The sequence below is a fragment of the Aspergillus caelatus genome, assembly GCF_009193585.1.
Source record: "Aspergillus caelatus strain CBS 763.97 unplaced genomic scaffold BDV27scaffold_470, whole genome shotgun sequence".
In the NCBI taxonomy this organism is placed as follows: domain Eukaryota; kingdom Fungi; phylum Ascomycota; class Eurotiomycetes; order Eurotiales; family Aspergillaceae; genus Aspergillus; species Aspergillus caelatus.
In genome coordinates this window covers 1-13,057 of record NW_022475733.1, presented here as the reverse complement: position 1 = coordinate 13,057, position 13,057 = coordinate 1, and the positions used below count along the sequence as shown (strand labels likewise).

The following is a 13,057-nucleotide window of genomic DNA, read 5'->3' as shown; positions in this document are numbered from 1 at the left end:
AAAAAAAAAAAAAAAAAGAGAGAGAGAAAGCAAGCTGTAGCTACTATTGAGCACTCCGCGAGGTCGACCGGGGCATATCATTGAACCACGAATGCTTCAATGCACTCGCCGCGCTGATACGCATCTCCGGCCGCAACTGCAACATGCGCCTCAACAAATCGACGCCCAAGTGGTCGATTCGCGAAACAACCTGCCGCAGATCCTGCGTCGCATAAACTGGGAAATCAGGCTTGTACTCCGGGAATTTCGAAATCCCGGGCCAAGAGATCTCGGATGGCGTGCCCATCACCCGGAAGATCTTTAGTAGCTGGTCTTCGTTCGTGGTCCCCGGGAATAGCGGGCGTCCTGTGTACATCTCTGCTAGAATGCAACCGATTGACCAGATGTCGATACTGGTGTTGTAGCTGCGGCTGCCGAGGAGCACGTCCGGCGCGCGATACCAAAGCGTGACGACTTCGTTGGAGAAAGTGTTGACCGGGATACCGAAAGCTCTGGCTAAGCCAAAATCAGCTAATTTTAATTGGCCCTTAGTGTTGATTAGCAGGTTCTGAGGCTTGAGATCGCGATGCAGAATCCGGTTCTCGTGGCAATGCGCGACGCCTCGGAGTAACTGGTAGACAAAGGATTTGATGATATTCGGTTCGAGCTGGCCACGATTGCCGTGGGTATCCATATAACGTTTAAGATCCTTGTCCATGTATTCGAAGACTAACATGAGCTTGTTCTCGGTGTGGACGACATCGTACAGCGACAGAATGTTTTCGTGCTGGAGCTCTTTCATCAGGGAAATCTCGCGAATGGCGGTGGAGGGCGTTCCTTCTTCTGTGTCAAGGTGGATCTCCTTTAAAGCAACCAATTCCCCTGTTTGGTTGTTGCGACCTTTGAATACCTGAGGTAGTTTCTGTCAGTTTGCGGGGACGGACGGTGGTGCAAAATTGCGGAACAAACTGTCGCATATGTTCCTTCCCCCAACTAGAAACCGTTAGCTAATAATTAACCTGTATGGGCGGTGCCACAACTGACCTTCTCTAACTGCTGGAATGAGGCGTGAGGTGCAGAAGCCATTTTGACAGAATGTGGTGTAGCAGGTTATCGCGATCTCGATCGTGTTGAGTGAGGGGTAACAAAAAAGGACGAGGGAAAAGTAATGAGGTAATCCTTGGGAGTCCATCTTAATTAAACATTATCAGCGAGACTAAGGAATAGGATCCCGCTAAACCCGAACACCCCCATCATCTTGGGTCTGAGCACTTCGTATCCTCGTCGCTGCGCTGTGCTGCGGATGGCACATCCACTTTCGGGTTATTGAGGCCACGTACTCCTTGTCGGCGACATTTATATTAATTAGGGCTGCGGCGGGATTGGAGGAGGAGCTCGTCAGGCGGTCATCGCTCGCTAGCTTATCTTAGGTGAGCACCATTTTTATCAGACAGGTCAATGGCAATAATAATAGGGAAGGGCATGCCCATTCAAGGTCCAAGCCCTAGCAACTGCTCTAATCATTCTTCCACATCTTTGATAGTTTGCACAAATGGCAATACTAGAAAGTTTCGGACTATGCGGTGTGATCACTGCAGTAGTGCACGGATGTAACGCTCGCGGGAGCCAAGTCTTTCAATTTTGACATTCGAGATGTCAGAATATTGAATATACTTCTATTTTAATCTGATTATCAGATACAAATCTCTTGAAGGGTGCTACCGTACTAAAGGGCCAGTCTAGCACCCTTTGGGCGTAATGAAGGGTCCGGCTCTCATTAACTGGCAAATAAGGCAAGGTGTAGCCCCGAGACACGAGAGCTTCCAACGCCTTATATGCAAGTAAACAGTCCACCTGGTTACTATTAGGAGATCCCTTTGATCTAGGGTATCTGTCATTCTCCGAATTGGGGAAACGGTGCTTGTGTTGACGATGCCGATCGATGCTGACCCTCGGTACTTCCTCATTAAGCCATACCCTTTGTGCTGGAGAGTTCTTACAAATTGGCTGTGACTTTGTCTAGGGACTTCAGTCGTTTTCTCCAAAACTCTCCTGTCTATATTGATTCGTAATTGGCTAGAAATGCATTCTAGTGGGTGTGGGTGGCTTTGGGATCTCCAAATGGTGGCTTTAGTGTATTTGTATGCAGTAACCTCGGCTTTTTGTCCGATTACCAGATTGGGGATCCCCGCATTTTGCGGTCCTCCGACCTGCATTCAACTTGCGACCTCCCACCTTCTTCACTTCTCCTTGCTAACTTCACTCCTTGACCGCTATTTATACTCTTTACTTATTCTTCTGGTCAATCTGTCTATATAGCCATTGTCTTCTCTTCTCATTGCTCTCTCTGTTATATAGAGCTCCATATAACGCTTTCCCCGCATTATGGTCGCTCCCTCTATCCGCGTGGCCCCTTCGGCCGCCAACAGAGCTCTCAACCTCTTGCGCACCGTGCAATATACTCACCCACCATCATGTCCATGCCATTCGAACCCTAACCACCACCATCATCACCGCACACCCACTTTAGCAGATCATGTCCGTCGCCACATGGCCACACCCGTTGACCCCTCACGGCAGAAGGAGTACGCCTTCGAGATGGCCGCCTCCAGCATCCGATTCGGCCCCGGTGCCACAAAGGAGGTTGGAATGGACTTTGCCAACATGCAGGCAAAGAGAGTATGCATTGTCACAGACCAAAACGTCTCCAAGTTGGACGCTATGAAGCAAGCCGTGGAAGGGTTGAGCCGGGAAGGAATCGAGTTTACTGTGTTCGATAAGGTTCGGGTTGAACCTAAGGATTATTCGTAAGTGGAATCACGTAGACAATTCAGTTAAGTACTAAGTGAATTAGCGTCAAAGAGGCAATTGCTTTCGCAAAGCCATATAACCCTGATGCGTTCCTCGCAGTGGGTAAGTAGCCCACGGTCATCCCTTGAATGGCTAATGACCGCATAGGTGGTGGGTCGGTTATCGATACCGCAAAACTCATGAATCTCTACACGGTCTATCCCGAGGCCGATTTCCTCGACTTTGTTAATGCCCCCCTTGGCAAAGGTCTTCCAGTAGAAAGGAAATTGAAGCCCTTAGTAGCGGTACCAACGACAGCAGGCACTGGGTCAGAGACGACCGGAACGGCCATTTTCGACCTCGTGTCTAAGAAGGCCAAAACCGGTATTGCACACCGGAACCTCAAGCCGACCCTGGGAATTTGTGACCCCCTGAACACGCGCACCATGCCGTCTGCCGTGCACGCCTCCTCCGGTCTAGACGTCCTCTGCCATTCCCTGGAGTCATGGACTGCAATCCCGTACAATGAGCGTACTCCTCGCCCAACCAACCCCATCAATCGTCCCGCGTACCAAGGCGCAAACCCAATTTCCGACATTTTCTCCCTGCAAGCCCTTCGCGACACCGTCAAGTATCTGCCCCGAGCTGTCAAGGACCCCGATGACTTCGAGGCCCAGTCAAAGATGCTTCTGGCCGCTACCTTAGCCGGTGTTGGCTTCGGTAACGCCGGTGTCCATCTCTGTCACGGTATGAGCTATCCCATCTCCAGTCAGAACCCCGGCTACAAACATGCCGGATACGACGTTGAGCACCCGATCATCCCACACGGTGTGTCAGTTGCCGTCACCGCGCCTGCAGTCTTCCGATTCACCGCTGCATCCAACCCAGACCGCCATTTGGCAGCAGCCGAAGCCTTTGGCGTCGACATCTCGAACGTCAAGCGCGAAAGCGCAGGTGAAGTGCTCGGTGAAGCGATTACCAAGTTCTTGGCTGAGCTGGGCGATCAGCCCCGTGGTCTGAAGGATCTCGGATTCAAGTCCTCGGATATTGATTCCCTGGTGGAGGGAACTATCCCACAGAAGCGGGTCCTGATGCTTGCTCCTAATCTCAACGAGGAGCTGGAGGCGGAGAAGATTGAACTGAGAGGCTTGTTAGAACAATCCATGGATTATTAAAAATAGGGGCAGGGGTTTTGTTCTGCTGCATTTATTTTGTCATGTCAATACCAATACAGTTAAATATTCAATATTAGCCTCCATCAAATTCAAATAACCAAGGGATATCAACTTTCATATTAACCATGGATACTAGAAAGGGAGAGATATAGTCCTAAGGATATGCAGTGTATGCACAAATGTTATAGGAATACACAGTAGTTGTAGCGCAACAATAGTAGAAGGGAACCGTTAATCCAAACAAGAGAACCAGCCATCGATGCTACTATGTCAACGACATCAATCGTAGTAAATGCACTACATTTACACAACAAGATCAAAGTAACCTAATACTATGAGAGCGGTAGGTCAACTAAGACGAAAAGAATGGAAGAAGAAGAAGAAGAAGAAGAAGAAATAACAACCGCGTAGTCGTGCCGCGTAGAAGACGTGTATGAAAGAACGCCAAGAACAGGGCAATAATACAGAACGGCATTATTTGTAGAAGCAAAAGCCGGCAAACCAATTAATATTATAAATGACAATCTGCCTTGTGGGGAATGCTTCCTGTATGACGGGCTCATCAACCGTATGGATGGACATGGGGTCTGTTCGACCCGGTAGATTCGGACCACAGAACGATTGTTCGCTCGGGTTATCTCTCAAGGGAGGGATTCTATTATTAGAAGGCAAGGACATCAGATCCGACGATGCAGGGAATTATGTTATATTTGAACTCTCGGAGCTAAAAGGGAACGCTGGGCGATCTTACTCTGCACCTAGGCACGGATACATCATTAACTACGCCAAGAGAAAAGAACAAGAAACCAAGGAGTGCGGGGGAAAAGAAAAGTAAAATTAAGAAGACACATAGGGCGGGAAGTAAGTATATAGAATGAACCGAGGATAGGAGAAAAATGCGTATGACATGTATATCAAGAGCTACGAAGCATATATTCTAGCGTAGAAATACTGCTAGCCTGTATACATCTACCAATCAAAAGAATAACACTGTAAGGCCAGGGAAATGAGGGGAAACAAATCTATACTTCTTTAGTATTGTAACCTTAAGTCTGCAGTTTCACTATGATACATGGCTATTCAGATCCACCAAACCTCCGGATATTTCCTGCTATCGCTCTCGGGTAGGATCAAATGGGCCACTTTAATCATGAATACGACCTCGGACCCTAAATCCTCAACCAAAGATAGAAACCGAACTATACCATATTTGATTTCTATATCTCGTGAAAATCCCCACTAACGCAGGGAAACACGAGCTCATCTTGTCCCCTAAACTAACCGCTAACCCTAAACCCGGGTGATCGACAAGGTAGCAGATTTAAAATAGAATCACCAAGCATTTAAGCACCAACCATATTATTGAGCGGGCTCTAGCGGCTGTACTATATATGTAGTTGCTAGCATGGTACCTATTTGGCACTCGTGAGGATTCATCAATTGTCTGCAAGGAGCGTACGGCTATTGGCTTCCGCCTGCTGTTTAAACGCATATCTGGGCGAAACTATGATTGATCTATGACGCCCTAAACTCGGACCTCTGGGGGCCGTTTTTTCAGCCTCAGATTCTATGTGGTTATTCGCGCTTCAGAGTCGTGTGGAATGAATGAAAATCAGGATGAACAGTGGGGCTCGTCCAATACGATGGGAACAGGCCGTCGGGTAGTGTTGTACGCTGGTTAGGGTTGAGTAAGTGCCAATGAACAGACTGAGTAAAATAGGTTGATTGGCATTTCGAGCTATTGTCATAACTAGTATGGACCGCAGAAGTGTATACGATGGGTCCATTTTGGGACAGTGACATAAATGGAGAGAACGGTCCATCTCCACGAGCCAGACGCTTTTGATGGTTGGTTCCCACTGCGATACTGGCTACCTCCACGATTGTTTAAACAGAGAATGGTCGGAGTCCCTCATAGTACTGCATGTGCACTCTGTCGGGAGCGACGTATTAAGGTGTGTATACTTGATAGCAAGTAATCTCAACGGACATGGGATATCTGACAAGGAAAGTGCGACCAAGCTAAACCACAATGCTCACAATGCCGCAAATACCGTCGTCCGTGCCCAGGATACACGCGATCTTTCCGTTTCCAAGATGAAAGACCAGCCTTGGAGCGTCGGCATCGATCATCCAGGAGCCCAACATCTTCTGCTGCTTCAAGCGAGTCTTATAATCGTGACACAGCACCATTTGCTCGCAATAGCATCATGGCTACAATGGAGCAGGTCCAACAGCAAGTTGCTCCTTCAACTAACGAGCACTGCGAAATCAAGCAACAACAGCCGCTCGCGTTTACGGTATTCATGAATAATGCATTTCCAATATCCCAAGCATACAATAAATTTCGTGAAACAAACTACCCAAACTTCGCACACTACATTACTTCCAAGTTTGATCAAAGCGTCTGTCTTGATACTTCCGCCTACAGCGTGTGCCTTGTATTCCAAAGCCGGGCAGACGTGGAAGCCTCACAGCTAAACAAAGGCCGACACGCATACGTACACGCTCTTAGAGCACTCCAACATGCTTTAAATTCGGATCAAATTTCGAATAAGCCCGAAATGATTGGCACTAGTATCCTGCTCTCCATCTATGAGATGCGTGTGCCGTCCGAGCCACACAATGAATGGTCGAACCATTGCCTCGGCGTTGCGGCCCTAATGAAGGAGATGGGAGCACAGAGCTTTGCCCATGGGTTTGCACGCTCTTGCTATATTTTCTTTCGCGGGTTCCTGATTGCCGTCGCTTTTCACCAACAACAGCCGTGTTTTCTCGAGGAAGACCAGTGGCAGCAACTAGCAGAGAGGATTAGGGTCGAGGACTCACAGAAGCTTGGGATAAGTAGCATATTTGTGGATGTCACGGAGCGCATCTTCATGGAGCTCGTTAAGTGCCCGAGATACGTATATGAAGCACAAGTACACCAGTGCATCCAAAATTACCAACGAGCACTGGTATTGTCTTCCCAAATTCTCGGTGCACAGAACAACCTGAGGTCTCTTGTAACTCAACTGAAGGATCTCATCAGCACCTACCAGCCGGGGGTCATTCCAAGCGCACCAGGATATCTCCTAAAGGGGGCAGAGGATGCTGTTCATTTCTTGGGTACTCTAGCCCGAAGACTTATAATGAACCCCATTCCGCCCTTACATGTTTATTCCGGGCTGACGTGGCTTATTGATAACGTATATATTGCGTACGACGCTCGTTGGCTGGACGAATTCGCTTGTTCAATGGGATTTTTGGGTACTACACTAGTTGATTGAGCTATGAACGCATGGGGTGTCTATCTTTACGCCAATGGATACAATAGGCTTATATGATACGAATTGATGAATGTTACTATTACTACAATAGAAGACCAGCGGTCACAGAGATAAAACGTCTCTAGTAGTAGCATTGGGTCTGCTTCAACTAACAATACTTACTGATAGAAGGTTCATGCCCGGTGATTGATTATATTTGCTGTTACCACAGCGGCATATCATGATGCTACTCAGCTTCTTGGGTCTGATTCCCAGCAAGAAATTTCCCATCGGTCACCGCTTTCGATGTTATTGGTTTCTTCTCATTTCGTACGATGTCTAGAATTCCTATAGATGCAGGATGTGGACCCCGGTCCCCGAGGTTAGTAATTGACAGAACACCTGACCCGCCAAAGTTGCCTCGTGATTAAGGTTCCTGCCTCAGGATCCCACAGATCGGAGAACTTTCCTCCGGGAGTGACTCAATCGCGAGGGCGTTGGCCTCTATTGATGAAATCTCTGTTCGTATCTCTCAAGCAATTCACGTTGATTTGCCTAGAGATTTGTCACTCTTTCCCCAAATAGATTTCTATCTGCATAATTATATAATTAAATACCGATAGAAGTAACTATAGAGATCCACCGTCGTGAAGACCGAGTCATCAGCCAAGCAAAGACGAATTGTCCAAGTTCGGCTGCACGGTGTGTGTCCTCCGCCTGGGATTGGATTCAGACTGTGGACTGATTGATCTTCCGCTTTTTAGTCTGGTGGATATAAATTGACATTCCACCCAGCTTTCTTCTTGCTAGCGATCGTTTAGAGAAGTACGTACAGTACCTTTGACTTGTGCCCGACGCCTTATCGCTACCCCGCTACCCCACGTTTTAAATTCTCGGTCTCCCAACTGACCGGTTCGACCTTAGCATCCATAGACTATAGACGCAAAAATGCCTCCCGTTATTCATTGCGTGCGCCATGCTCAGGTACTTCTGCGACAGCCCTTTCCACACGCTAAACTCACTTTAACACACCAACCAGGGCTTCCACAATCTCTGCACAGAAAACCATGTCATTCGCGACCCCCTCCTCACCGACCTGGGCAATGAACAATGCCGCAAACTCACCGAGAATTTCCCTTTCCATGACAAGATCGATCTCGTAACTGCTTCTCCTCTCCGTCGTACCATCTACACCGCATTGCAGGGTTTCGGACCTGTTTTCGAAGCGCACAAGGACACGAAATTGCTTCTCCTCCCCGACGTGCAAGAAACTAGCGATGTTCCTTGCGACACGGGTAGCGACCCCGTTGATTTGCTAAAGGAAATTGAGGAGAATGGATTGCCTGTTGACCCAACATTGGTGCATGAGGGATGGAACAGCAAGGTTTGTCGATCCATCTTTGAGGGTCACGGTGCTATCCGAACAATGGGATAGAGGGTTAATATGAGACTAGACTGGTCGGTATGCCCCGACTCACGCTGCGATTAGAAAGCGAGCTCGCGAGGCTAGACGGTGGTTGAAGGCGAGACCTGAGAAGGAGATCGTTGTTGTGACCCATGGTGGATTCTTGCATTATTTCACTGAGGATTGGGAAGATAGCAGCCAGTACCAAGGTGAGTTGTTGTCTCTTTTGGACAACCCCAAGAAAGTGAATGGTTAACCATAAACAAGGAACGGCTTGGGTTAACACCGAATACCGTACTTACGAATTCTCGTCTGATGTCCACAAGACTGATGTGGAAGGCCACGAACTTGAGGGCGAGGACGCAACTTTGGTTGAGACTATCTCTTCGCGCGAACGTCGTGGCAAAGAAGGCCCGGCACCTGACCGGGAGACTCAGAAGGCTCTGTACAAGAAAGGAACCCAGGGGTGGGATGACCAGGGCTTGCAATTGAGCACGGCTGAACGTGAAGCGGCCAAGGTTCCAGAGGGCAAAGAAGTTGATGGTGTCCGTGTATGAGCTGTTGGAAATATCCCCTCCCTGTTTGATATCTTTTTTTGTAGATAGTGTTGGATGCTTTGTTCATGGTCTCATATAAAGAAATAGAACGGCTGCGTCCTTGTCATTGTGGCGAAAGAAAAACCTGAAGAGACGATTGGGATGAAATTAAGAAAATTGGAATTCCTAATGCATAATAGAAGTTTTCTCTTCAATTTACATACAATAATGAGCATAATGGCCACTGTAATGAACTGATTGTGATGTACTAAAAGAAATTCGAACAATAGAGAACAAACCCCTAGGCTCTTGATCATGCAATACACAAAAAGCTCTGTCTGTTTGGGCACTTTCGATAGCGGATGTAGACCCCTATGGTCTCACGGTAGGTAAGTAGCCCTAGTCTCACGAGCCTGACTTGCTTTCAGGACGTGTGTCTATCAAACCTAAAAGAGACAAGGAAGTGCGACTGGCCCAGACTACTCGTTGGCGTTATCAAAAAGCCTGGGCATTGATGTGACATTGTTCATAGGTTGTCCATGTACCCCATATCTTAGAAAAACCTTTCACTGATTGAAGTTAGATGAGTCCGGCCACTCGCATACAATCTCGCCCGGACAAGGTTTAAGATAGCCCCAGATATATTCTCGGCTGTTGACGTGTCTTACGCAGATAGAACCCTAGTAGCAGGTGCACACTGATTGAAACAGTCAGAACCAGAATGCATCGATGACCAAGTATCGTTCCGAAGAGTGGGTGGGTGGCCAACGTATTTTCATTTCTCTTTTAACTCCGTCAGACGCAAACATAGATTTCCCCAATTATGACGAATGCGAGCCTTGGCCTAGCTATCGAAATATATTACTGGATTAGGTGATCCCCACATTGGGGGTCGATCACAAATAGAACCTTACGAACAGAAAGCATAGAACCGTCACCCATGAGATCATTTGGCCATGCGAAACCTGATTCAACACGAAGAAATTGAACGATCCACAGCCATTGGATGCGTCAAGATAGATTCTTCAGCATTTATGCTTTGAGTGAAAGCTCAACTCATACTTAGTACCACGCAGTTCAGCTATGGAAATGTGCCTATCATTCGTGTTTGTACGTGGAACTGCGAACACACCTCCATTGGCTGTTTATTAACCAGATTGAACAAAATGCAATGATCTGATAAGTGAAGGTCTATAGATTCCTTCTCTTTTGTGAGCATATTGCACGGACTCTGGTTATGTCGAAACTCGAGGACACACTGTTGTCGTCACAGCAACACTATCGGTGAAACTTTCGTATCCAGGACTTCTCCCATTATCTCAATTGATCTGTCTCAAGGCAGAATCAGACCGACAACCATATTAGCGGCGGAGTCCAGGCGACAGAATTATTAGCGTGTTTGAATGAGATGCTGATCGGCCCTGTGATTCGTCATCACTGCCCATCGCTCGCTCACCGTACAGTGTAATCAGATAGACTGATTCAGTAATTTGGGTGCCTGGTACGTAGTCGTATGCTTCGCCCTCACATAATATGGGGTAATATTGAAAGCTGCGCATCTACAAGGGTAGAATCAACATTGTTTATATAGCTGCCTATCGTTCCACGGCTTCACTACTGTAGGTTCCCGCATATGGGGTCTATTTTTAGCGACGATCGCGTGGCGCAGTGCCCCGGACGGCCTCAGGCAGGAACGCGTGTCGTGCCGCACCATCTCCACTTCAACCCCCTCTTATACCAAGCTTCATGGCATCGATCCAAGGTGCTTGACAGGGCAACCAGGGCATTGAATTGACAATAACAACCACTGAAGTTACTGAAACCGTTACTGACATGAAAAATGCTCGACGAGAACTTGCCCAGTATGTCCACCGGTTAATCGCAGAAGTAGCATGTACATCCCTTCAGGCTCAAGTCCAATACTAACAAACATTCAGCGTTCTTCCTCAAGAAAACCCAACAGAAGTTCCTCTGGACCATCTTACATTCGCACCGTGGTACCGAGCCTGAACCAGCATACACCCTCCGCCACCCCGACCCAGCCTCCCCCTCATCCAAGAACCGCTACGCCGCCGCTCTAGTTGATCCCTACGTCCCGGATATCGTCTATGGCGAGGTTCTACTCATTCCCGAATGGACGCAACCAACGCTTTCCGCAGAGGCTATCCGCCAGAATGGCGGAGTCACCCCACCGCCTGAGCCTATCCTCCCCACCCGCTTTACTGTTCACCTCTACAACCCCGACCAGCAGGTCACTGTGGAATACAAACCGAAGACATGGAATAGTCCAGCGACATGGTCATTCGAAATGCCACAACAATCCTTCCGACAACCCTCAAGCTCGACTCTGGACCGGACACAAACAGACCCTGCGGCGGCAGATACCACGCCCAAACTTCGCTTCAGCTGGCGGAAGGACAGTAAGTTGTCGAAGGACTTGACATGTCTGTTGTCTGGGAAAACTACTGCAGTGTCCGGAACCAAAACAAAGAGCAAGGAGCCGGATATCACAATTTCGATCTTCCAGGCGCTACGTGAGTTGACGCTCTACGAACCAAACTTGTATCGCGTGGAGATGGAGGATTTTAAGGGGTTGGAGGTTGTTCTCTTGCTTGGAGCAGTAACTATTCGCGATGTGTATTTCACTACGATGAGGGACGCTTTCAAAATCGATGCGACGTCGGTTTCCGCCGGTCCTAGTGCTACTATTACTGCTGCTACTGCTGCTACTGCTGCGAACATTTCCAATGGTCATAACACTGCTCCCGCAGCTAGCAAGGATAAACAGCCTGTCTCAGCTGGATCTGGGCCGCTGAATGTCAACACGACGCCATCAATTCCAGAGGAACCAACTGTTGCGAATCCCCCACGACGCAAACGGGAACAAGACAAAGAAGAGGAACGTCGCACCAAGAAACTTCTTGAAGAGGAAGAGAAGGCCCGCCGCAAACGCCAAGCCGAGATCGACAAGGAAACCCGTCGTCTCCAGCAACTTTACGGCGAGGAAGAACAGAGAGTCCGCTTCTCTACTCCGTCGCTTCCACCGCGGCCATTACAATCACCTCCGCCGTCAGAGCGGCCGATTGTTGCCGGACGTGGGGCGCCGGCTCAACGGTACTACCATACTCACCACCATTCACCCTCCGTGCCGCATATCGGACATTCGCCGTACCTCCAGGCCCCTGGGGGCAATCCACACAGGCAGTCGGTAGCATTCCTGCCGACGCAGCCACAACCAGCGGCGGGATCAAAGCCGCAAAAATTGCAGCAGAAGAAGAGTTTCTTCGGCTTCCGGAGGTCATCCTCTGACGAAAACAAACTAGCCAAAAAGCGCAGCTCGATGTTTTGAACATTTTTCTTTATTGAGAAACGAAGTTATGATACCCATGGCGTTGGCGTTTGAGGAAAACAAAAAAAGAAGAAAAGATGTGCTATGTACATAGACTCAAAGCAGTTCTAACCTGGAAATATAAAACCAAGGCAATCCAACTGAATCTATATAAAAGTCTTTCAAAATATATAGTCTTTCCCAACTCTAAGCCAACGGCCTTCCCTCGACACCCTCAGAAGTAATCTTCACCGGCAAGATATTCCCCTGTTCATCAAACTCCATGCGATCAATACAAGTTACCCGATGATCGCGCTCGGTATCATTAACTGGTCGCCGATGATAAACAATATAGTAATCCTTCCCATCCGGGGTAAAAACACTATTATGGCCCGTACTCTGTCCAACGGTATCATCCCCCTGCAGAATCTTGGTCGGTGTACTGGAAAATGGACCCGTCGGCGAAGGCCCGGTAACATAGCTGACCCCGTAAGAATTATCGCCCCATCTGCAATCATCAATCAGCAATCTTACATTTCCAGCCCTAACTCACCATCCCCCATCTCCAAGAAGAAACAACAACAAAAATTAAAAAA

The 13,057-nt window shown here is 48.2% G+C and overlaps 5 protein-coding genes across 5 annotated transcripts; 4 read left to right on the top strand and 1 right to left on the bottom strand.

The window, feature by feature from the left end:
- Positions 1-25: 25 nt before the first annotated feature.
- Positions 26-1,311, bottom strand: BDV27DRAFT_139434 (Cdk5/Pho85 family cyclin-dependent kinase). The gene is made up of 3 exons (XM_032069456.1): positions 1,024-1,311; positions 949-972; positions 26-889 (listed from the first exon to the last, which is right to left on the bottom strand). Exons 1-3 carry the CDS (start codon positions 1,063-1,065, stop codon positions 44-46), a joined length of 912 nt encoding a protein of 303 aa, XP_031920465.1. The 5' UTR covers positions 1,066-1,311; the 3' UTR covers positions 26-43.
- A 914-nt stretch (positions 1,312-2,225) lies between these two features.
- BDV27DRAFT_139432 (hydroxyacid-oxoacid transhydrogenase) lies at positions 2,226-4,041 on the top strand. Its single transcript, XM_032069455.1, has 3 exons — positions 2,226-2,786; positions 2,834-2,892; positions 2,938-4,041. Exons 1-3 carry the CDS (start codon positions 2,365-2,367, stop codon positions 3,942-3,944), a joined length of 1,488 nt encoding a protein of 495 aa, XP_031920464.1. The 5' UTR covers positions 2,226-2,364; the 3' UTR covers positions 3,945-4,041.
- A 2,122-nt stretch (positions 4,042-6,163) lies between these two features.
- Positions 6,164-7,213, top strand: BDV27DRAFT_151367 (uncharacterized protein; the record flags this gene model as incomplete). Its single annotated transcript, XM_032071348.1, has 1 exon — positions 6,164-7,213. One exon carries the CDS (start codon positions 6,164-6,166, stop codon positions 7,211-7,213), a length of 1,050 nt encoding a protein of 349 aa, XP_031920463.1.
- Positions 7,214-7,601: 388 nt separating this feature from the next.
- Positions 7,602-9,273, top strand: BDV27DRAFT_139430 (uncharacterized protein). Its single transcript, XM_032069454.1, has 6 exons — positions 7,602-7,746; positions 7,809-8,017; positions 8,117-8,176; positions 8,232-8,576; positions 8,647-8,806; positions 8,865-9,273. The coding sequence occupies exons 3-6, from the start codon at positions 8,141-8,143 to the stop codon at positions 9,152-9,154; spliced, it is 831 nt and encodes a 276-aa protein (XP_031920462.1). The 5' UTR covers positions 7,602-7,746; positions 7,809-8,017; positions 8,117-8,140; the 3' UTR covers positions 9,155-9,273.
- A 1,624-nt stretch (positions 9,274-10,897) lies between these two features.
- On the top strand, positions 10,898-12,633 carry BDV27DRAFT_139424 (uncharacterized protein). The gene is made up of 2 exons (XM_032069453.1): positions 10,898-10,995; positions 11,071-12,633. Exons 1-2 carry the CDS (start codon positions 10,974-10,976, stop codon positions 12,480-12,482), a joined length of 1,434 nt encoding a protein of 477 aa, XP_031920461.1. The 5' UTR covers positions 10,898-10,973; the 3' UTR covers positions 12,483-12,633.
- Positions 12,634-13,057: the final 424 nt, after the last annotated feature.